The 24,494-nt window shown below is 41.4% G+C and overlaps 1 protein-coding gene across 1 annotated transcript in view; it reads left to right on the top strand.

Annotated features, from left to right (window-relative positions):
* SND1 (staphylococcal nuclease and tudor domain containing 1) overlaps positions 1-24,494 on the top strand; it is a 447,431-nt gene that overhangs the window by 271,015 nt on the left and 151,922 nt on the right. Inside the window, exon 15 of the mRNA XM_070423847.1 lies at positions 18,349-18,490. Within this exon, the coding sequence (XP_070279948.1) occupies positions 18,349-18,490 (142 nt within the window). The remainder of the gene's footprint in view (positions 1-18,348; positions 18,491-24,494) is intronic.

Consider the following 24,494-nt stretch of genomic DNA (forward strand, 5'->3'; position numbering starts at 1 on the left):
CGGAGAGCCAGTTTCCGGCTGATCTCCGCAGGCCAGGCTGAGCGACCCCACTGGTGGGTATTTGTATACTAGTAAAAATCATGGTTTTACTCTTTGAAAAGTAGCCTTTAAGAGGGGAAGCAATTGCAGAAACTAGGGAAATACAAAAGCATTTATAACAGTGGACAAGAAGAGATCATGTAATTATGTGTTTTTAAAGTCTTGTTTTTATTGTTTCCTCTGAACCTGGAAATGAAGGGTCATGTGGTTGTGAAAGACCTTTAAAAAATAAACAGTTGTAAAGTGAGTCTGTCTCTCTCACCTGCAGAATGCCTGGCTCCATGCCTGTGCCTTACTTGGTCGACCTTTTGCTCACTGACAGGCTTGTTTTGAAAAACTCAGGCACCATAGCGGCGTGAGGGAGAGGTAGTGAACACTGAAGACAGGCACAGTGTCTGACGCTTGGTGAGGGTGCCAGCTCCGCAGTTCACACCTCGGAAGACATGCTGGATCCTGAGACTGCCTGAGGTGGAGCTCTGTTAGAGACAGCGATTCTTTATTTAAAGGATACAGAATTTAAAAAAAAAATAAAGGATACAGAATTGTTGCTTCTTACAATAAAACATCCTCCCAAAATAATCAGTAGACTTGATATGTCACTGCAGTGAATTTAGTTTTCAAGGACATTTTCTGCCACAAATTTTTCTAGTTTACTTTTTCCTTTTTTAAAATATGTTTTTACTGATTTCAGAGAGAAGACGGAAGAGGGAGAGGGAGAGAAACATCAGTGACGAGAGAGTCATTGATTGGCTGCCTCCTGCACACCCCCTACTGGGGATTGAGCCCAAAACCCAGGCATGTGCCCTGACTGGGATGCAAACCAAGACCTCCTGGTTAATGGGTCAGTGCTCAACCACTGAGCTACACTGGCCAAGCTATCCCTCTTCTTGATTCCTTGTGTAACTATGACTTCACACACGGAGTGCATACAAATTAAGTGTCCTAAGATATAATGATTTTTTACCTTTTTTCTTTGTTCAAAAAAAAGGATTGAGGGAGTCCACGATCAGTTTTTTCAAAGTGGCAGGTGAGGGTGAGAGTGGGCATCTCTTTTCAAAGAGACTTGCCTCTATCAGCATGGATTTTTCTTTCACTGGTCCATACTCTTCAGCTCTCTTTCCCATTCTCTGGATGCCTGTGGATATTATTCTGTGATTTTGTTTCAAAGATCCAAATTAGTTAAATGAACCCAGTACAGGTGTGGCTAAATGAATGTTAGAGTATTTTGAAGGCAGTTGGTAAAATTCCTTATTCCCAGGTTCAGGTATTTGATGGGGTTGTCTAACCTCTTCTGTGGCTACTGAGTGATGTGATGAAACTTGAAATATTTGTGCCCAGCTCAGCTTTGCTCTCCACTTCACCATCATAACACTACTTAGTCCCAGATTGAACTCATTTTGTCCTGTGGCTATTGCTTATATAAACATCTCAAAGTAAGTCATTTTACTAACATAGACATTCTGCTTACTTGTATTTTAAGGCTTTCTTTAGTTTTTTTTTTTTTAAAAAAAGGACACTCCTAGCAGTGTTGATATCCAGCTAAATATCCTTGAATTGGAGCTCTGGGTAAACATGGAATTATCTAGGGCCTCCGTTTCTCAGGAAATGGTGTTCTCAGGAAGAAATGATAAAATTCCTAACATAATATCAGAGTTGGAAGGAGTGTGAGAATGTAAATTATTATCAATGTTTAACTCTGGAGGAAAACCTATGTTCTATTGATAGTCCATTATTTATCTTACTCAGTTTAATTCCAACAGTTCAAGTTCTCAGTTCTAATGACTACGTTGTAATTAGCTTTTTTTGAGCAGTATTTCTTCTTGGATGGCCAATGCCTCTTGGCTCCTGACCATACTTTCCTCCTCCACCTCCTCCTCCTCCTCCTCCTCCTCCTCGTCCAGGGCATTACTCTTCTTCTAGGCAATTTCCCCTTATCCTCATTGTTGTCGTCTTCTTTTTTTTTTTCTTTTTACATATTTTTATTGATTTCAGGGAGGAAGGGACAGGGAGAGAGAGATAAAAATATCAGTGATGAAAGAGATCACTGATCAGCTGCTTCCTGCACGCCCCCTACTGGGGATTGAGCCCACAACCCAGGCATGTGCCCTTGACTGAAATCGAACCTGGGACTCTTCCTTCTATGGGCCAATGTTCTATCCAAACCAGCCAAACCAGCTAGGGCTCGTTTCTTTTTATTTTATTTTATTTATTTTATATTTTATTTTATTTTATTTATTAACCCTTTGCACTCCAAACCATTCTGGACATTGGCTACCAGCTACTCGACGCTACTTTGTGGTGGAAACGTGCATTTACAGACCCTCGTATTATTTAGTATAATTTTGGAACCAAGTAACGTATTATAATGATATTGGACTTATATGAATTGGGTGACATCGAGGAATGTATATTTGCAAAAAAAACAATATTTTATTGTTTATAATTTTGTACAGTATGATAAGTTTTGTAACACTCCCCAATATGCATTGCAGGCTGATTAGTGCATGTTTGACAGTAATAAGTGGTTTGACGCCTGCCACCAGGTGTTTTCCTGTTAGAACACACAATGCAGTCCCGTTTTCTTTGTCCCACATCGGGAATATGTAGTTTATTGTTTAATCCGACACAAAACCCGCTGACATTTCTTGTATATATCTTAGTAATTTTACGATATTTTGATTTAATTTCTTGTGCCATTTCAAGATAAAACTTCAGGGAAACATGCATGTCTCAAAAAGTTGCGTTGAAATAACTCAATTCCTCGTAATCACTAATAAACTGCAATGTCCCCTGAGAGGGGACATCCGAGTGATATGCTAGAATTCCGATGTCCCCTGAGAGGGGACAGCGGAGTGCAAAGGGTTAAGGTATTACATATGTGTCCTTATACCCCCATTACCTCCCCTCCCCCACTCATGCCCTCACTCCTCTGGTGCCTGTGTCCATTGGTTAGGCTTATATGCATGCATACAAGTCCTTTGGTTGATCTTTCTCCCTTACCCCCACCTTCCCCTATCTTCCTTCTGAGGTTTGACAGTCTGATCGATGTTTCTCTGTCTCTGGATCAGTTTTTATTCATCAGTTTATGTTGTTCATTATATTCCATAAATGAGTGAGATCATGTGATATTTATCTTTCTCCAAGAGACATATGAAAACATGCTCAAAGTCACTAATCATCCAAGAGATGCAAATCAAACGACAATGAGGTACCATCTCACACCTGTCAGAATGGCTGTCATCAACAAATCAATAAATGACAAGTACTGGCGAGGATGCACAGAAAAAGGAACCCTCATGCAGTGCTGGTGGGAATGCAGACTGGTGCAGCCACTATGGAAGACAGTATGGAGTTTCCTCAAAAAACTAAAAATGGAACTTCCAATTGACCCAGTGATCCCACTTCTAGGAATATATCCCAAGACACCAGAAACACCAGTCAGAAAGGATATATGCATCCCTATGTTCATAGCAGCACAATTCACCATAGCTAAGATTTGGAAACAGCCTAAGTGCCCATCAGCAGATGAGTAGATTAAAATACTGTGGTACATCTATACAATGGAATACTAAGCTGCTGTAAAAAGGAAGGAGCTCCTACCATTTGCAACAGCATGGATGGAACTGGAGAGCATTATACTAAGCGAAATAAGTCAGTTGGAGAAAGATAAATATAACATGACCTCAGTGTCTTCTGATCATGCCTTTCTTAAGCAATTTTACATAATCGGTCATAATTTTGCACTTGTTTATGTATTGATTGGTAACTGTTCTCAAGTTGACATGTGTACAGTGGTTCACCTCACTAGTTTCTAAACAAAGAAAGGGGCATCTTTTTTGTATCTCTTCATTGCCTAGTTTAGATTTGATCTGCCAGATGATGATCTTAAACAGTGTGATACTATTAGGAAAAATATGGCCCTCTAGGGTTAACTGTGCTGGTAGTAACTGGAAGTGGACAGGCATACTTTCTAAAACAGCTATTTTCAACCTTTTTCGTTCATGACATACATAAACTAATTACTAAAATTCTGCAGCACACCAAGAAATATTATATTGTTTTGCCAATCTGACAATAAAAATAAGTGTAATTTCGATTCATTCATACCAGTTATTGTGTTGGCTGTTGTCATTTTTTTATTGGACGATCTAAGGGAAAAGAGGTCAGTGCCCCTGACCAAATAATCTGGTATGGCATGTTTTAAAAATTCTTGTGGTCCACCAGTTGAAAATCACTCTTCTAGAATACAGTAGCAGTATGGAGTCAGAGTAGCATGGGCTCCAATATTAGATCACCCAGGTTCAAGTGTTTGCTACTTTACTTATTACTTTGTCTCCTTGAGGAAGTTATTTAACCTCTGTGCCACAATCTTCCCATCTGTAAAATTAATAATAATGGTCCTTACCTCATTATATTTGTAGAATGATTGAGTTAATACATGCAAAGTATTTTTTACAGTTGACATAAGAACTCAACAGAGAGCAGTGGTTCACAGGGTGTTGGTGATTAGTATTAAATTGCTGAGCATTCTGCCTTGCACATAAGAAGTCCTCTATGAAGTATTTTTATTTCAAACTTTATTCAAATTCCAAATTATATCCCTCCCACTGCTGAGTTCTTTTATTGCCTCTTTATCTCTCACTTAATATTTAGCATATGCTATCTGGCTTGTTTTTTAAATGCATTTTTCATGTTGAGTCAGAAATCAATGGAAACAATAATAAGAAAGAAACTAAGAGGAAAGAGAGCTTCAAACATAAAAGTTGACTCTGCTGCTTCAAGGTCGAGACAGAAGAAGATTGAAAACTGCCCAGTGGGTTTAGCAACATGGGTTACTGGTGACCTTAGTTAGAGCAGTGTTTCTGGAATGAAGGGGTGAAAGTGATAGCTAGATGCCTTCCCACTGGCTTATCCCCAGCAAGGCTTACATCTCCATACCTTCCGTTGTAGGAGTTTTCTAACAGTGAATGGATACATGTCTGTGATAATGGTGTCTGTGTAGTTTTCAGTGAGTGAGAAGCCTTAGAGCATTCACAATTGCATATGCCCTGAAGGAGAAAGAAATGACAGTGATCTGAGAGCCTTGGTTGGAAAAACAAATTTCTTCTGTTACCTTGACCAAAACTTTTTGTCTGAATTCTCTACCATCATTCATGCATTCTGGGGTATATGGTTTTTCATTGATAGTTTCACTTCTAGAACCCCAGTACGGTATTCACATGCAATTACATCATCCATAGTTACAAAATCACACCAGGTGGGGGAAGGGGGAAGTCTATGCTTTTCCTTAGGAAGAATCAGAATTTCCAAATATACTCAAAATACTACAATTCTAACTCTTTACATCATGCTGCTTGCTTTCCTAGGAAGGCATTTTTCTTATTCATACATCATGCAAATTATCGTGTGATTTTTGTTTTCTACCTATTGTCGACACTCTTTTTAGCTCTGAATCATAATTACCTAGTCAAATTTTTATTCCTTAGGAAAAGGGCCATTTAGTTCGGTGCCATCACTGCCATGAAGCACTGTGCTTAGATGCTGTTTTTGAAGAAATCATGGAGCAAATTTCATATCCAGTTTCAAATTAAGATGTTTTCCAAATCAGTTCACAGACTTTATTACAGTGTCCGTAGTGTTTATTGTTTCGAAACATATAGAACAATTATAAAGAACTAATTTGCTCTAGAGAATGTTGAATTTGGCTCTAAAACACTGAAGAGACAGTTATCCAACTGAATAATTTGTAAGTTTATCTGTGCAAAGCTGAATCAGCACTGAATGTTAATCTTTTTTCTTCTTTTAAAAACAAAAACTTTGTTTGTTTTGTTAATCCTCACCTGAGGATATTTTTTCCATTGATTTTTGGAGAGAGTGGAAGGGAGAGAGGGAAGGGAAGAGAGAGAGCAATATCGATGTAAGAGAGAAAACATTGGTTACGGGGCAGGGATCAAACCTGCAACCTAGCTATGTGCCCTTGACTGGGAATTGCCTTCAGTGCATGGGCTCACGCTCTAACCAATGAGCCATACCACCAGGGCGAAAAACAAACTGTTTTTGACTACCAGTGTTTTTTTCACCAGCAGTTTTGTGTTTGAATTCATCAAACATAAATAAGCCAGAAAATAAAGTCATCTCTACTGCTACCATCAGAAATGTATAAATGTTTCAGTAAAAATACATCTTTTCACCAAAATGTAGGGTTTTCTTTCTTTTCTTCATTTTTCTCCCCCAACACCCTCCTTTTTGAAGTGATACAAGTTGTATTTAGTGCAGGAACTTTCTATTTTATTCTAAATACAATCAGTGCCAGAAAAGTGTCTGACATATAGTAGGTGCTTATTTGCTTTTTTCTCTTAATTATATTTTTCCATATGAATATTCTTAAACCATACTTTTAATGTCTGCCTAGTATTCTGTCTTATTAATGTACTGTAACTTACTTAATCAGCTTCCTATTGTTGGCTATTTTGGTTGTTTGGATTGTGTTTTTCTTTCATAAACAACATTGATTTCTTTAGCTAATTCATAGTCAGTAATTAAGGAATATGTGCTAAAGGATGGCATATAGTTTTTTAATGTCATCATTCTATACCTCTGTTGAGTACAATTATTAGGTTTTTAGTTTGATGCATTTGGTGTTCTTTAAAACACTGACCACCTCTGTCTTAATTAATAATAAATTTCTACTATAATAGTTGCCATTTTTCTTCCTTTCTTAAAAACGAGAACTTTCTCTTCCAAATTTTATAATTATCTATTTTTATTAACTCTTTAAAAATGTAGGGCTTTAAAAAGACCAATTAGACATAATAAAACTTTTATTTAAGATTTATTGGACCTAAATTGATATGACTGCAGGCAAGAAATGAATGTTCACAGTATTTTTAGGGGATGTTGAAATTATTTTAGTCATCTAACCTATTTAATATTTATTTTGATTTTTTATGTCACAAGTTGCTTGCAGATTTCTTTTTTCTTCATCCTTTTCTAAAGTTGTATTCTTGTCTCAGGTGGGGCAGAGCTTAGCATGACATCAATTTCCTTGTTCCTGAGTTCTTTATTTACCCATGAAATGAAACCTGTTCTTCATCAGATCATCTTTTAAATTCTTTACTCTGAACATATTATTTTAATTATCTCCCAAGTCATTTTCTGCTGTTGTAATAAATTCTTACCTCTTGCCTATAGAGACTTTGAAAGTGATAAAACTTGACCTAAAACTTTTAAAAAAAATAATATTTCAGACATTTAGTTATTTTTAAATCATGGCCTTGTAATTGATATCCAGAGCAGTAGACTCTTCTTGATGTGCTTTCTTCCATGTTCTTTCTGTGGCCTACCTTGTATAAGCAATTTTTTCCACCAGTCTTGTGTCTTTTTTCCAGAAGTGTTTATTGTTGTAGAGTCCTGCGCTGCTTAATGGTGGGGATACATTCTGAGAAATGTGTCATTAGGCAATTTTCTCGTTGTTTGAATATTATGGAGTGCACTTACCAGACCCAGATGGTCTAGCCCAATGGTTCTCAACCTTCTGGCCCTTTAAATACAGTTCCTCATGTTGTGACCCAAACATAAAATTATTTTCGTTGCTACTTCATACCTGTAATGTTGCTACTGTTATGAATTGTAATGTAACTATCTGATATGCAGGATGGTCTTAGGCGATCCCTGTGAAAAGGTCGTTTGACCGCCAAAGGGGTCGTGACCCACAGGTTGAGAACCGCTGGTCTAGTCTATTACACACCTGCCTAGGCTACTTGGGATAGCCAATTGCTCCTAAGCTACAAGCCTGTATAGCATGTGACTGTACTGAATATTGTAGGCAATTGTAACAGTGGTAAGTATTTCCGTATCTAAACAAACATAAAAATGTAAAAATACAATATAAAGGATTGAAAATGGTCCACCTGTATACGGCACTTACCATGAATGGAGCTTGCAGGTTGGAAGTTGCTCTGGATGAATCAGTGAGTGTTGTGAATGTGAAGCCTAGAGCATTCCTGTACATTCCTGTAGACGTTATAAACACTGTACACTTAGACTACACTAATCTTATACAACACAAGATTAAATCAAGCACAAGAGAAAATGATGCAATCAACAGACAGTAAGCACAAGATATGTGAGGCTACTGTTGGCATAACACAGCATACTGTTTTAAACAAATAAGTAGACAGAGTACATTCTAAAATAATGATAAAAATGTACTATTGTAAATACGTAAACCAGTAACATGGTCGTTTATTATCATTAGTAAGTATTATGTACTGTACATAATTGTAAGTGCTGTACTCTTACACACCTGAGGGTACGGTAGGTTTGTTTACACCAGCATCATCACAAACACATGAGTAATGCCTTGCAACATTAAGACAGCTACAGTGTCACTAGGCAATGGGAATTTTTCAGCTCCCACTGTTGTACATGCCGCCCATCGTTGACCAAAACGTCATTATGCAACACCCACTGTATTCCTGTAAAGGTTCATTATTTGATTCTTAGAAAAGTAACAACATAGTTGTTAAAATGGTCCCTTTCTATCATCATTGATTGTGTTTAGACATACCAGTTTAAAACAGAAATGTCACCTTTAACTATTTTCTTATCAACTTAGTGATTTATTTGCTATAAACATAATGTCTATAATTTGGATACATTACACATTTTTAGAGATTTATGTAACATGAAAGTACTTTTTTCACTTATAAATTGGTATTTTTGAACCACTACCTCTAATGTCTATATTTTACATTTACTTACCTGACCTCAAAGAGTTAAAGCATTTTCTTTTCTTTTTTAAAATATATTTTTATTGATTTCAGAGGTAGAGGGAGGGGGGGGGGAGAGAGAGAGAGAGAGAGAGAGGAACATCAATGATGAGAGAGAATCATTGATCAGCTGCTTCCTGCAGGTCCCATATTGGGGATGGAGCCCACAACCTGGGTATGTGCCCTTGACTGGGAATCGAACCTGGGACCCTTTGAACCTCAGTCCACAGTCCGGCACTCTATCCACTGAGCCAGCCAGCCAGCATTTTCTCCATGAAATAGGAATAGTTTTTTTTTTGTTGTTTTTTTTTTAAAGGAAAAGGTTGTAAACTAAGTGGGAGGTGTGGACTTAGGAAGTAATCCAAGATAGGATGTGCAGGGAATTTCCAGGGTCCCGGTGAAAGGAAGGTGCAGGACATCTGTTGTGAGCAGGCCTCACAGGCCACCATGCAGAAGTCAGCAGGAGGACGGGAGCTCTGCAGGGAAGGCTGTAATTTAAAGTCATAATTTATAAACACTGACTCAATTTTATAACAATGATAATCTTCTGGAAAGTTAGAGTATGGAGAAATGGGGAAAGGACTGCTTGGGGTGAAGTTGGGTGGGAAGAAGGTGTCGTTTATTTGTGGAAACCTTTCTGGATCTCACGAATTATGAGCCATAACCTTCAGACAGTTCTGTGGATAGGCAGACTTCAGGAAGGACCTTTGCACCGTGTTGGTGGACGACACACCTCAAACAAATTTTAGAGAAAGACGATTGAATATAGGAAGCAAGCGAGTTTGTATAGTTGATACTTCCTTGTAACTAGGTACATACTTCTGCCCTTTTTATATTAGGCACACATGTACCATCCCTGTGCTTTCTAAGCTAATCTTAGAGTACAAAAAAAGTCTTATAGAATAAGCCTGGGCATTGTGTTTCTTGTTGATGATAAAAATGCAGATTTTCCTACTAAAATGCAATGAGTTTTTTTCTAAAATAAATTGAATGGTGCTCACAGCATAACTTCAGCTGGTTAAATTTGGGAAACTAAAAGTCATTTAATCCTATATAATAAAAGCCTAGTATGCAGATTGACCGAACAGCAGAACGACCAGTCGCTATGACACACACTAACCACCAGGGAGCAGATGCTCAACATAGGAACTGCCCCCAGCCTGCAGGCTCCAGGCCAGTCAAGGCCAGTGCCAGCAGGGCCTCCCCCCCCCCCCCCCCCCCCCCGCCAATGACCCTGCTGGTCGCCCTGCAGAGGGAAGCGACCGGTGGTGGCAGTGGGGGGCGGGGCCAGCAAGCAGGTGACGCCAGGCCAGCCAAGGCTGGTGCCAGTGGGGGGGGGGGGGGCAATCACCCCGCCAGTTGCCCCACAGAGGGAGGCAACTGGCAGCGGGTGGCACCAGGCCAGCCAAGGCAGGTGCCAGCAGGGCCCCCCGATCGCACTGTCAGTCACCCCACAGATCGGCCCTGATCTCCGGCCAGGCCTAGGGACCCTACCCATGCACAGATTTTGTGCACCAGGCCTCTAGTAAAAGAATAATCTCGATCCTGTGTAGAATTTTCATTTGATTAAGAGTTGGAGCCGAAACCGGTTTGGCTCAGTGGATAGAGCTTCGGCCTGCGGACTGAAAGGTCCCGGGTTCGATTCCGGTCAAGGGCATGTACCTGAGTTGCCGGCACATCCCCAGTGGGAGATGTGCAGGAGGCAGCTGATCGATGTCTCTCTCATCGATGTTTCTAACTCTCTATCTCTCTCCCTTCCTCTCTGTAAAAAAATCAATAAAATATATTTAAAAAAAAAAAAAGAGTTGGATATTATTTTATACACATTAAGCTCCATCACATGATTTTATTTCCAGGTAGAAAAGGGATGTCAGTAGGCATATGTACACAGTAATACTTTTTCCTTCCTTTGAACAGAGCATTCCCTCTATATAGCCAGTTGAGGATCATGCTTTCCTTTAGCCATTACTGAAGAATTGATACTTTTTTATGCTGCTTTTAGGAAAATGATAAGATTTTTTTCTGTGCTCTTGTAACCCCATGATTCCTCACCTAGACTATTTTCTGCTTGAATTTTTAAAATACTATAATACATTGAATAGTTTATCTAAAACATGATTACTTAGTGCTTAATTTTGAACTTATTTTCTTTGAGCTGCTTATAAATTAGGTGACTAAAAAAAAGTTTTCTTAAGTTAAAAATTAAAATATTGCATAGTCTACTTATCCAGGACAATTTTAATTTATTTTTAAAATGTAGGCATAATTTATATACAGTAAAATATGTAATTTTTAGTATATAATTTTATGAGTTTTGATAAACATGGATATTTTGAGAGCATGGACATATGGAACTGTCACGACAGTAAAGATAACAGAACTGTTGTATCATCCCCCAGAATTCTTCTGTCCCCTTTGGAATCAACCACTGATCTGTTTTCTTTCCTTACAATTTGAAAAAATGTCATGTAAATGGAGTCATGCATTTGAGATTCGTCCTTGTTGCCTATATTCTTTTCATTGCGGAATATTTCAATGAGTGAGAGTACCACAGTTTGTCCATTCTGTGATGAGGGAGATTTAGGATATTTCCAGGTTGGGGTGAGTGCGGGTAAATTCAGGCCATATTCTAGGGGTCCCGAATCTGTTTCTGTAACATGATTTGACTTTCTTTTAGTGAGACGGCCGTGATTGTCAGAGTGCTGCGCTGCGTGTTTTGACGATAAACACAGGGTTGTCTCTTCCCTTAACATTTGCCAAGTCCTGGTTTCTTTTCTCAGTATTGTACCCATGAACAGGAAATAGATGGTGAGCAAGACCAACCAAATGAAAATATTTAGATGCCTGTTCTTTGCAGGACTCCTGAGGGCAAGCATATTCTTCAAATGTTGGAAGATTTAGGGTTTTGCAAGTCTGATTGCAGAGAAATGTTTTCCCTCCACGTTTGGGATATGAAGCTACGCTTAACACTGACAGGCTCTGCAGCTTCCTTCCCATTTGGGAAGCAGACTATGGCAGCTCCTTCTGCCCTTCGGTCTGTCCTTAGCTTGCAAGTTTGGAAACGGCCATCCTCCCTTAATAATTTGTAAACGAGTAGAGTTAGGAAAGAAAATGGAAAGTTGTGTTGTGTGTCGAGGACGCCTCAGGTTAGAACGCCAGCCTCCCACGCACAGGGCTGTCTTCCAGCTCAGCGCTCCTACAACTGTCCTCTGGATCCGTGCTCCCAGGAGCGGCGCCCGGAGCCTGGAGCATAGCTCTCCTCCACTCCGCCCTGAGCATGAGTGAGCTGCCAACTGAGGACACAGTGTGAGAACTGCAAACTGCAGACAGCACTGGGCGAAAGGTTATTGATGGCCTAGCTTCCACACCTTTCTTTTCTGATAATTTTGTTTTTCACTCAGTGTTTTTCTCTAGGGTTCTCTCCTGTGTTCACTCACTCCTGTTAAACTTGCACCTCACTGAATTTTGTGCCCTCTCCCAGTCTCCTCACACACATCACCATGAAACATTGATAGCCAGCCAGACAAGATTGGGTTCAAATTTTTTAGTGCTTTGTGGTATTGTTGGAGCTGGAGAAGATTCCCAAGTTTGGCCCCTCCAACCCCCCCCCCCCCCCCCCCCCCCCGCCAGGGCTCCATTTATACCAAAAGATTATCTTGGTGTCTAGCTGGTTCCTTACAGAGATTCATAAGCTCATTCTGTGAATTAAAATGTCATTTGGGCTGTAGGAGCCTGGGCTGTGGAGGGAGGAAGAGTGTGGAGTGATGGATGACGTTTCTGCCTTGCGGGTAGGGGACATACGATTTGTTTTCCAGATAGCTGCGAGAGTAACTCTCCTGGTCAGGAGGGCCCTTCACAGACACTAGTAGATAACTATGGCAATGAGTTACCACCATGCACCCTGCAATGAGAGTGTGTTTGCTTCAGTGTCCTTGGCTTCAGTTCTGATCTCCACTCTGGGTTTCCTGTATACCTGTACTCTGGTACACACAGATTTTGCTGCTTCACTATTAAGATTGGTTGGTCCCAAACACCATAGTGCTCTGGAGTCCGTCTGCCCTGGCCGGGGAGACCCTTCCTGGCTTGCTGGAGTGGCCAGCATAGGACGTGGCTGTACCTCCAGGAAGCTTCATCGAGTTTGATGCTCTTTCCCGTTCAGTTTCTCAGGTGCTGGTGGAGTGTCCCCATGGAACCGTAATAAGCTCTTGCATGTATTTGTTTTTAGTTCTTTTTCCTATGATGTTCATCAAAGAGTGATTGTGATGATGAGAACTAATTAGTGAGCTTCATTATTAACAGTTCCCATTTGAGACTAGAATGTGATAATCCTGAGTGGTTAATTGTTAACTAATAGGTTTATTTTGATTGCCATTTCCCTGTGCTGTCTTGTGTGTGTTGTGATGTTCCCCTTACCAGTGTTAACTGTGTTAATGCCCACTGTGATGGGTATTTTCTGTGGAAAAATCATAGAACTCACTTTGCTAACATCGAGCACAAACTGACAACCTAAAACCCGGTTCCAGAATTCACAGAGCTTTGATTTATGTCAGTTCTGTTCTTCCAGGATGCAGATGACCTAGTTGTCTACATAGTGTTCTCAAGACCTCGGCCCTGTACCTGCGAATAAGGAACCTGCTCCCCCTGCTCTCTCCGCGACGCCCACCCCAAACTTTCCCCCTCTCCCAGACTTGATAATCCACAGTACTGAGTTACTGTAAACATGTACCTGCTTACACAGCAAGATACTTCGTTAAGATAAGTTGCAATCTGTCTACTGAAGGGGATTTCTTTCAGTCCTTGACACGCACCCACATTTGGAAGAGGTTTGGGCTGACAGGCCAGAAGTGAGGGGAGAGTAGGAGTATATAATTAAAGTGTCTTTATAACCTTTCTCTCTCTCTCTAAGGACCATCCTGCCTGTCTTCAGGGTCATTCAGAACCTTGCTCCTAGAAGTTTGAGGTATAGATATTAACATCCTTTGAAATGAAGTCACCCCAGGCACATTTGTTGCATCATTACTTTCTCAATTTCAAGGTGCATTGAGGAGGCAGAAACATTCCTTAAAGAGATGCCATCCACAATAGCAGGTTAAATGTAGCTAATGTATCCTTAAATTAGCCTTTCTAAGAGTACAGGAACACACTTATATATGGTTTGTTTTGGAGTACAGGTAATGTGAAAACTAGCAGTGCAATCAAACAGACTTATCTGTTTAGAAACAGTTGCTTCTTGATTAGCTACACTGTTGGAGGGGAATATTGGTAGAGAAAGCATTAAGCTATGGCTAATTTACTCAGATTCTCAAAGCCTGAGCCAATGTAGTACCAGGTAACTATGTCAGGTAGATTGTCAGACCTGTAAATAAACCACCTCATAGGAAACCTGGAGCCAAGAGTCCCTGCCACTAGATATGGAAGCAGAAATGTTGGGTGTTTAGTAGTCTTCCTCTGAAATCAGCATTCTCTTGTAACCCTCAGTGTTACCTCTTAAAATCTGAGGCCTTTAACTTTATTTTTAAAAATCTATACTAATAAAAGGGTAATATGCTAATTAGACTGGATAGACCAGATGTCCTTCTGGACAAAGCCACAGCGGCTGAGAGGGCCGAGGGCCAGCGGCCCAGTAGAGGTGGCGGCATGGGCCGGTCCAGCGTCACGGCCCCTTCCGCAGAGGCAGTGGGAGAGGGGGCTGCGTGGTCCCGGTCCCAGTGCTGCCCCTTCTGAAGAGGCAGCCACCGAGGCTGGACAGGATGCAACCTGCTGTCCCTCAACCTCCCACAGCCCCTCCCCCAGCCGGCCTGGCCCCAGATCGCCCCCCACCCACCAGTGGGCAGGGGCCAGGGCCAGTGCTATGAAGCAAGGGCTGAGGGCTGGTAGCCACAGCGGCCAGCAGTGGCAGCAGCAGCGGGGTGATTGGGGCGGTGCCTTCCCCTGATCGACCCAGTCGCCTCCCCCAGAGGGAGGCCAGACTGTGACTTAGGCAGGCCTAAGCTGTCAGAAGGACATCCCCTGAGGGCTCCCAGACTGTGCGAGGGGGCAGGCCGAGCTGAGGGACACCCCCCCCCCCCCCCCAGTGCACGAATTTTCGTGCACTGGGCCTCTAGTACATCATATAATTATCTGACCACTATGTACTACACCTCAAAACTAATATAAAATAATATTGAATGTAAACTGTATTTAGAAGGGGAAAAAAAGACCATCTGAAGTAAAGTTCCCAAATTAAAGTATCTACCCAGTCTCTGTCAGGAAAAAAACAAACAAATATAAAATAAAATGAATAAACATGTAACCCCTCACCCTCCACCCCCCAAATAAACAACTCTTAAAGTTGTCCCTGATAGTAGTTCCCAAGTATAAAAATTATACACTGTATGGCATTGGATGCATTTGAATTCAAGTGCTGCATATTAGTTTTTTGTGATCTTCAATAAATTACGTAACCTCAAACAAATAAAAAATAATAAAATCTTTTTATCTGTATAAAAAATAAAATACATTTCGAAGTTCTAAAGTTATAAAGAAATCCTTAATTTCACTAACTCTCTCAGTATAGGTCCTTCTTCAGGATTATTGGAGGAGAATTTAAAATGTCATGTTAATGACATCATTTGAACTTTATCACTTCATCGTCGCCCGTAAGATCCATGTGGCATCTTTGATTCCTCAGTAGGGCCTAAATTGGTCTCTGTTATATTGTTTCTTGTAATCCTGTTCTCTTATTTACCTTTTATTGCAACCTTAGAAATGAGTATAAGAGACTGAAGCATATTGCTCTACTTGCACAGGCTCTTTGGAAGGCAAATCGTTTGACCACATTTAGTCAGTTTTATAGTAATACAGTCAAATTCCTAATATGAGTAATTTTCATAGCTAAATTAGCAGAGAATGATTTATGGCTACATCACCTGACAAAATTTGTCAGTTGGTCTTACCGGCCTTTTCATTTGTGCCACTGAAACAAATATTAAAGGTTTCAAGAATTTTTATATTGAAAAGGTACATGCCAATCAAAGGAAGTGCTTGAAGAGACATTATTGTCTGCCTGTGACTGAGATTTGAAAGAGCTGACATCTTTTGGTGATTACATTCAATTTGGTTGACTTTGTAAGAATTTTTTATTCCTAAAAGCCTATCAACTTGGGTGGAATTTCTTTCTTGTCCCTAGATGGGTGGTCTGTAGACATAGCATCTTCTTCAAGACTTCGGAACACTTGCCTGTTGAGGATGGGGGAGCTCCGTGTGTTGTCTTACAGTTTTGCTGCTGGAAATAAACATGGCCAATTCTGATAGGTCTTTAAAATTTGCTTTTATGCCTTCAATTGACATAGACGGCTTTCCCTTCTAATCTTTGTCATAATCAGTGGCGTGCCAGATTCTCTTTGCTGTCTTCCCATGTGTTGTTTCTGGAATAGGACTGTTGTAGGTGGAGACTTAGGAGGAGTCAGGAGCATGTATTTTTTCTTTTTCATGTTATTATTACATGGCCAAGAGTAAGGTACCTTTGCTTCTCTTTGACCTCAGGACCAGTCTGGTACAACTTCCTTTTTAGTATTAACATTATGTGTGCACATCTTTTTTTCTGATAAATACATCCAAAAGATGGTGATGAGCAAAAGTCTCTTTCTGAAAAATAATAGATTATTGCAGTCTTTAGGGAAAGGGCCTTCTCTTTAAAGACATTAAGTTGCCTCATTATTTGCAATAATCAGTTTGATAATTGTTGTTGACTTACTGGTTCAGCTCATGAATAATGTCCCAGATTCAGACAAGTATGGCAAAAGGGTTTTAATGAGGTAGTGCTTTCTTACCCATGGAACATTTGTCTTGCTTGACTGTTCTGGACTTCAGCCAACTGCCAGAAAGGCCTTTTCCCACTGTATATGTAGAGTGGAATATGTGTTGCTTAAATGTTCATTGAGAGGAGTTTCCAACCCACTAAAGCTCCTTGTGCCATTACCTTTTTCCTATGTGCCATTAGAGACACGGAGAATGGATGACTGTCTCTCCTTTTCTCTAAGAATCTGTTTGAAGAGAAGGATGAATCTCATTACTATAAATATTGTTTTCACCCCAGCCTACCTCACTGCTTCCGAATGAGCAGAGCCCCTTTGGCTGCTGTGAACACTCTCAAGTATTTGATGGCCTCTTAAATTTTCATTATCTAATGTGCATTAATTTAGATACAATAGCTCTGTTGCTAGGAGCAGAGTTAGCAAGGAAGAGCTTAGCCTGCTTATGTTGCAGGCGTTAGGAAAGCGTGCAGAGTTTGCTGCCCTCAAAGGGAGTATGCAGTTCTGCTGGCTGGGCTGCAAACCACAGAAATTCTGACATCCAGGAATTGTTACCCCAGCACATGTGATGTGATATTTTGATCCTTGCTTTTTCTGTCATCTATTGAAATAGCTTGACAGACTGAAAGGATTGGAAGGCTCTACCTCCTCTGTAGTTTAGAGCTCTGGGGTCCTAATGCCCATGATTTGGTACTCTTGAGGGTAGAATGCATGCACTCACTTCATGTGGATGTGTGAGAAAAGTTTAGAAAGTGCTGTGTGGTTTCATGGTTTTATTGTTTCTACTAGAGGCCCGGTGCATGAAATTCATGCACTGGTAGGGTCCCTAGGCCTGGCCGGTGATCAGGGCCAATCTGGGCTTCCAGCTGCAGGCTAGGCCTCCCTTCCCCAGCTGCTGGCTGCTGGCTGCTGGCTGCTGGCTGCTGGTTGGGGTCTTCCTTCATTCCATGCTGCCCCCTGATCGCCAGCACACATCATAGCGAGCAATCAAACTCGGGTTGAACTCCCGAGGGGACACTTTGCATGTTAGCCTTTTACATATACAGATAATTATTTGTACTGTAATTATTCTGTGGGATTGGTCCCTAAGGAGCACATCTTACTGTTACAGATTTCCCAGACTGGGAACAGAGCAGTGTGCCCAGGTCCTGGCTCATCCCTGAAAAGCTCCAAGAGCAGGGCTTGCTGTACTGGTGCCCAGATAAGACTGCGTTATTCTCTTCTATAAGAAACAGTGACCCCTGGGTATACATAACCTATTGGAGGTGGAAGATGAACTGCTTTGGGTTTCCTGGAAAAGGGCTTAGGGGCTATATCAGACAGCCTGAGGGTCACTTTGTTTCTTAATGAAAATTAAAGGTTAAATTAAACTACATAGAAAGTTAGTATTGATCTTCTCTCAATTTCATGTAGAAGAAATAGGAGCTCTTTCCTGTCCCAGAGAAGGAGTGAGATTATCATTAAAGCACCTTCCTCACTTGTATTGTATATCCACTGATTACTTAGTAACTGAACAGAGGGAGGCAGAGAGTCAATGAGAATATTCTGAAAATTTCTGGTTAATTTTATCTCTTCTGTGGAAGTCACATGGATATCTATGTCATGTTTTTAGGAATGTCTAGTTTTACAGAGTTATTGGCCTAGCTTCCCATGGTCTGCTAGACTGTGTCCTATACCAGAGCAAAAGGAACATTAACCTGAATCCCATTACATGTTTAAGGACTCTTTTTTCCTTTCTCCACTAGGATACCCAAAAAGCAAAGCAGTTCCTGCCCTTTCTCCAGCGGGCAGGTCGTTCCGAAGCTGTGGTGGAATATGTCTTCAGTGGATCTCGTCTCAAGCTTTATTTGCCAAAGGAAACTTGCCTTATCACCTTCTTGCTTGCAGGTATGTTTTATGTGTTATGTGTTGCTGTGGAAATTCTTCCTGGAGCTCAGAAGTCATTTCCGGAGGTCACATGCCTTCTTTCCCGTGTCTTACATAGCCCTGAGCCCGTCGGGTGCTTTCATCTCTGAGATTTGAGCACAACATTTCTAGATTTGGTCCTCTGTCACTGGTCCCTCTCCTGTTCCTCATTTCCACCAGTTTCGGGACGCAGGAGTAGAGTAGTTTAAACGACAGCACAAATCCTCAGACAATCTGAGAGAAGGGAATTAATGATGGAATTCGCACAGTTGGTATTTCCTATTTGGAATAGGGCCCGCCCCCGCCATGCTAGTCCTGGGCAGGCCTCAGAGGAGCTGAACACCTGCCTTGTAGCTCCCCAGGCAGTGCCGATTGTCTCTCTCTTATTCTTTTCAAATGTCATTAGGATCCTAGTCCTTGATGAAACCCCACATGACATACCTTTGCAGGCTCCTGCACTGAGGTTGGCATACTATGGCAAGCCTTTCTTTCTTTGCTGACTGAATTACATCTTTCTTATCCTATCCTTTCTAGTAGCTTAATATTTCATAAGCCAGCAAGACTGTTTATAAATTGTGCTCTTGGAACAATTTGTATTTATGCATTCATGGAGCAAATCTCTTCATTTCTTCCCTATTGGTAAGTAACAGCCATTTGTTCAGTCAGGACTTTTAAGAAACTGTAGACTTAGAGAGAAAGTGTCATTTTACTTCAATACCCTGCTCCTCACCCCATACACATGAAAACACTCACTCACTCACTCACAAAGGACTTACTCTCCTTTGTTATCCCGATGCGCACTGTGTTTCTGAGGCTGTCCTGCTGCCTCAGCGTTGCTTCTCTCGTGTTCTTGAATAGAATTGACCTTGGGGGACACGAAAAGGGTGCCCTGTTTGTTGTCCCTGCCATGTTGCCTCAGCCTCCCTCTTCTAGAAGGCACTGATAGTTTCTTTTCTGTCAGGGTCTCCCTTGGCCCCAGCTAAGTGGATTGTTGTATGAGATAAAGCCCTCCCTGAACACAGGACCGTCCCTTCTGGTTGAGGCTCTCGCACACTCTAGTAGTTAATGACCTCTCCACAGCGCTGCAGGCTTCCTGAGGGACTAGTTGAAGCCTGACACAAAGCTTAGAGGCAACCATGAACGAGAAAGGCCGCAACAAATCCACACCTCATTTCTGCGAATGTGTGTTGTAGTTAACGGAGGGGTAGTGTAGCAGTGCACAAGTCCTTCATGCAGCCATTTGTGCCCTTAAGATTTCTGTAGTGAAATTCTTAGCAGTAACTTCTTGCTGTTACAGCATTTGAGGTGTATATTTATCTCATCCTTTGCTCTCTACCTGCACAACAAAAGCTTCTTTTTGGCATTGTAGAGCTTCATCCAGAGGTGTGAAAGAAAAGCAGTATTATTCTTTTTTCTGGGAAACTTGGCCACAGATCTGTAGGGGAAAGAAAACATTGTAGTTCTGGCTTCTAAACTCAAAACTGCCTGAATGGAGCTGGCTTTTAGCTTGGACCTATCTTAGTGGGAGTTTTTTTTCAGAAACCTTCTGGTTGTACCTTACTTAAACACCGCAGTCTGATCACTCATCCCGACATCAGCTAGTTCTTCTGTGGACTTGGCATTATTCTAAGCTTAGCAATTCAAAAGGCATTGCCTGAGTTCGCTTACATTCTGAAGACAGATTATACAAGCAAATGAATGATAAAAATATAAGCTTTTACATTTGTCTCCTGCCATACTATATGCGCTTATGTTATGCATCTTCTGGTTTCTTTAGAAACACGGCAAGGATACAGGACATTGAAGTCGTCAGAGAAAGCAGATCTCTATTTGAATCATGGCTCTACTCTACACAGGCAGGGACTTAGGGAGATTACTTACCCACTTCAAGCCTCAGTTTATATGTCAGTCAACCAGAAAGAGTATCATGCCTCTCAGGATTGTTATGAAAGTATCATGAGATGAGAGAAGGGTGCAGAACAAGCCTGCCAGAAAGTAGATCATCAGTACATATATTTCCTTCCTCATCCCCTCACAAAGACTTTGTGAGTTCATACCTAGAGCTTTATTTAACTCTTGTATGTAATGGCCATAGGTCATAGTGTCCGTGGTAGAGCCATAGTTACCTACTGATGGAAATAACTCAAGAAAAGGCACTATTCTAGTCTCCTCCTGACTGATGAGCTCACTAAACGGAAGACAACTGGCTTTTCCTGTGAGACTTTGGAGCAAGGAATTCCGCATCATCCTCGTAAGACTAGGTTCTAGGTCTCAGGAAGCTCACAGTGGTTCTCAACCTTCCTAATGCCGCGACCCTTTAATACAGTTCCTCATGTTGTGGTGACCCCCAACCATAAAATTATTTTCGTTGCTACTTCATAACTGTAATTTTGCTACTGTTATGAATCGTAATGTAAATATCTGATATGCTATATGTGTTTTCCGATGGTCGCGACCCACAGGTTGAGAACCGCTGCGGGTAGACAGACGTGTAAACAAATGGCAGTGTTGGGGACTAGGTGAGATAATAGAGTCATTTACAATGCACACAAGTAGCACAAAGACGGAAATGATTGGTTATTAAGCCGGGCATCAAAGAATGCCTCCTTGAGGATCTGATAGCTGAGCTGTGTTTGGAAGGACAAATAGAAGTTTGCAATGTTGGGGGAGGGTGGAGGTGGAGGTGGAGAGGAAGGCTCGAGGTAGAGATTACAGCATGTGCAAAGCTGTAGAGGTTTCAGATACCCTGATGAGTCCAGGCAACCATGAAGCCTTTGGTATCAGCGGAGTATAAACAATGAGGATAAGGGTGGTGGGTTGAAGTTGGAAATACAGACAGGAGCTAGTCTTTTTTTTTTTTTATTGTTGTCGGAGCTAGTCTTCTTGGGTTAAGAAAATTCATTTTGGTGGATATATTGGACTAAATGAGGCCGGGGGTTGGGAGAGCAGTTAAGAGGCAAGAGGGATGGAGGCCTGAAATCTGGCAGTGGGAAAGAAAAGAGATTGGGAAAGGATTGAGGAGGAAGACTTGATAATTTGGGAAATAACTGGATATTTTTGATAGGGGATAGAAGATGATGTTAAAATGTGGGAGAGAAAATAAAGCATTATTTGAGTGGGCAGGGTGTGATGTCTAAAAGCAACACGAAAGTAAGAACAGGTTTTAGGAAGAGATCGTTGATTTGATTTTAGACATGTAATATTTGAGGTCAGCAGAGGGGCCTAGGCAAATTATTCATGTGGAGGAGCCATCAGCATACAGGCAATAGCTAAAACAGTTGCAGTGCCTAGAGGACCAGTGTAGGAACAATAAAAACCCTAGAAAGTTCTGACCTGTGAGGAGTAGGCTAAGCATTCATACATGGTCGAAGAAAATATGTTCAAAGGATGGAAGAGAGTAGTCTTTGGATATGGGGGAAGTTAGAATTCCAAGGAGTTAGCAGTGTGAGATTTTACCTAAAAGATCAAGTAGGTAAAAACTATGAAGTTATTTTCTTATTTATCACTTCACTCAATTTATCACTTCACTTGCTGATGACCTTTGTCAGTGCAGTTACATCAAAGTTGAATCAGTCAAAGGCAGATTACAGGCAATTGGGGAATAAAGGTGGGAAATAAGGAACAAAATTAAAAATAGACTGCTTCTCACAAAAATCTGACAGAATGGAAAAGGAATGCAGAAAAGTGAAAGCTAAGGGTCAAGGTAACATTCTAAGGATGTCAGCATTTGAGTACTTTTGTAATTGTAGTTCTTATTCAAGATTGGAACAGAATGTGGCATGTATAGTTGGAAATGCTATTCAATATACCTATTGTTTCCATAATACCAATTACAGAATGTAAAACTCAACAAAATCTTTTTGGCAAATGAGAATACTAAAAAGATGGAGTGAGAAAATATCATAGGCAACATGAGAACTACTGGTCTGATTTCTGAGGAGAAGGAACTAAGAAAGAATGTAGAGGAGTGACTAATAGAGTAGTGACCTGGAAGAGATGGAATGAATAAGATGTATGGAGGACATGGGTGGGGGGAGTATCCTTAGAGAGAAGGGCCCCTGGTTCTCTGAGACCACCTACAGCTCTGAGAGTGAGTGGACACACAGCACGGTATTCATGCTGTGGAGTTGTCCACCTACCTACTCAGTGATCCTCCAGGCACAGCTTTGCAGCTCTCTGTGGGGTCTCTGCAGCATGTAAGAATGGTGGTCTGCTAGAAATGATGTCTCTGCAGCCAGGAGAAAGTTGGGGCTGTGATTCTCAAGGGGAAAGTCAAGATAATTGCTCGGCAGCCCATATGTGCTGCTCTCATTAATCCCAGCCTTTTGGAGAGCCCTCTGGACTTTAAGGCGAGGTGGACACTTTCCATTTTTATGTGGCCTTTTTTAGGCAGACGGCTCCACAGCTTGATAGGGAGTGGCATTTGGCCCAAGCCAGCTGGCCTCCCTGTCACGGTTCCTGCACCCCTGTACGTGGGATGATTGCTTGGTCAGATGGGATAGCAGGTGGGGCTGGGCAGCGTCAGCTGTAGCTAACAGGTTAGTGCCTCCTGAAGGCTCTTGCCCTTTAGTCCTTTGAGCACCTGGCTTAGGTTTGGTCGGTGAGCAGGTGACCTTACACCATCAGAACTGAGACTGTTCAAGGTCCCTTCGCCTGCTGCTTTGGCCGCCTCCTGTGCATACTTACCGCATTCCCGCATTCTTGGAGGCAGTCAGTCCGTTCTGGTCCTGAGTTAACAGGAAGTCAAGAACCCAGGCAGCCTGCATTTGTTCAAAGGTGTTCTTTTTCCTCACCTAGCATTTAGTGAGCTCCATATAGTCCCTTCCAGTAGAACAAAAACAGTTTACCAGCCATCTTTATTTTTAGTTTACTTTCACTTGTCATGTGTGTCCATTTTGCTGAGTTTTTTGTCTGAAGGGATACTGAGGCACATATTGGCAAATCGTTTGGCTTTTGATTCTGATTTTTATTTACTAGCACCATCGGGAATGGAGTGTGTCCTACTGCTATGACCTTTATGTTACATGTCCTTATTTTGAATTACTTTCTTAGCTCTGAGGTATATGGGTCATGTCGAGGGTGCAGTTCAGGAAAGTTGTCCTATTGGCTGAGCATAGCAGGTATTAAGTTAGTGCCTGTAAACCAAATGCCTGAAATGGAAGAGAAGAATAGAGGTTTCAGTGTAAAGTAGTCTAAGGAGTCTTATATCAGATTTGGAGTCTTCTGCTAACTCACTGAGTGGGCCCACCCCGTTTGCATTTTCATGTTATAGAGGTGGGACAGCGCTATGTATGAGGAATTATGGACTGGGGCAGGTTTAGGGTGGGGAGTGTGGAGTCAGTCACCTTACTTGGAACTCGTGCTACAAACTACCTAGAGGGCAGCAGCTGCCTGGCAGGGGGGTCCCATGTGCATCACAGCAGGTGACTTATGATTAACCAGCTACCTAGTCATATGAAACAAGACTAGAAAATGAGACTTCCCTCTGCCTCTCCTTTTGCATTTTCCAATACTTTTTTCTCTTTTTTTAATTACAGCTCCCCTCTGGAGCTACATTATGACAAGGGAAGCAACAAGAAAAGGTTCTAGATGTCTGGGCTTTGATAAGTATTGGTGGTGAATATGTGAATGGTGAACTAAAAGTTTGACTGTGTGTCCTTCCACCCTGAATGCCTTTGAATAAAGTACTTCATTTCCTTCTTCCTCTGTAACGTCTCATCCTATAGGTATATCAACTGCCTCTTTCAATAAACTAAAAACTTCTATTGGGAGAGGAGAGGGAACGTGAACAGAAATATTCTTCTCATCTCCTGACCCCAGGATGGTGGATCCCCATTGATTACAAGTGCCTAAACAAATTAAACAATTAAAGCCAATGTATGTTTAAGTGAGAAATCCCATTCTGCTATCACAGAGGTGCTAATGAATCAGGCTGTTATTGTGGTTGTGTTTGCTGGGCTTCTATTCTTAATTAAGCAATTATAGG

The sequence above is a fragment of the Myotis yumanensis genome, unplaced genomic scaffold (genome assembly GCF_028538775.1).
Source record: "Myotis yumanensis isolate MYYU_CA2020_CCGP unplaced genomic scaffold, mMyoYum1.0.hap1 SCAF_9, whole genome shotgun sequence".
Lineage (NCBI taxonomy): Eukaryota > Metazoa > Chordata > Mammalia > Chiroptera > Vespertilionidae > Myotis > Myotis yumanensis.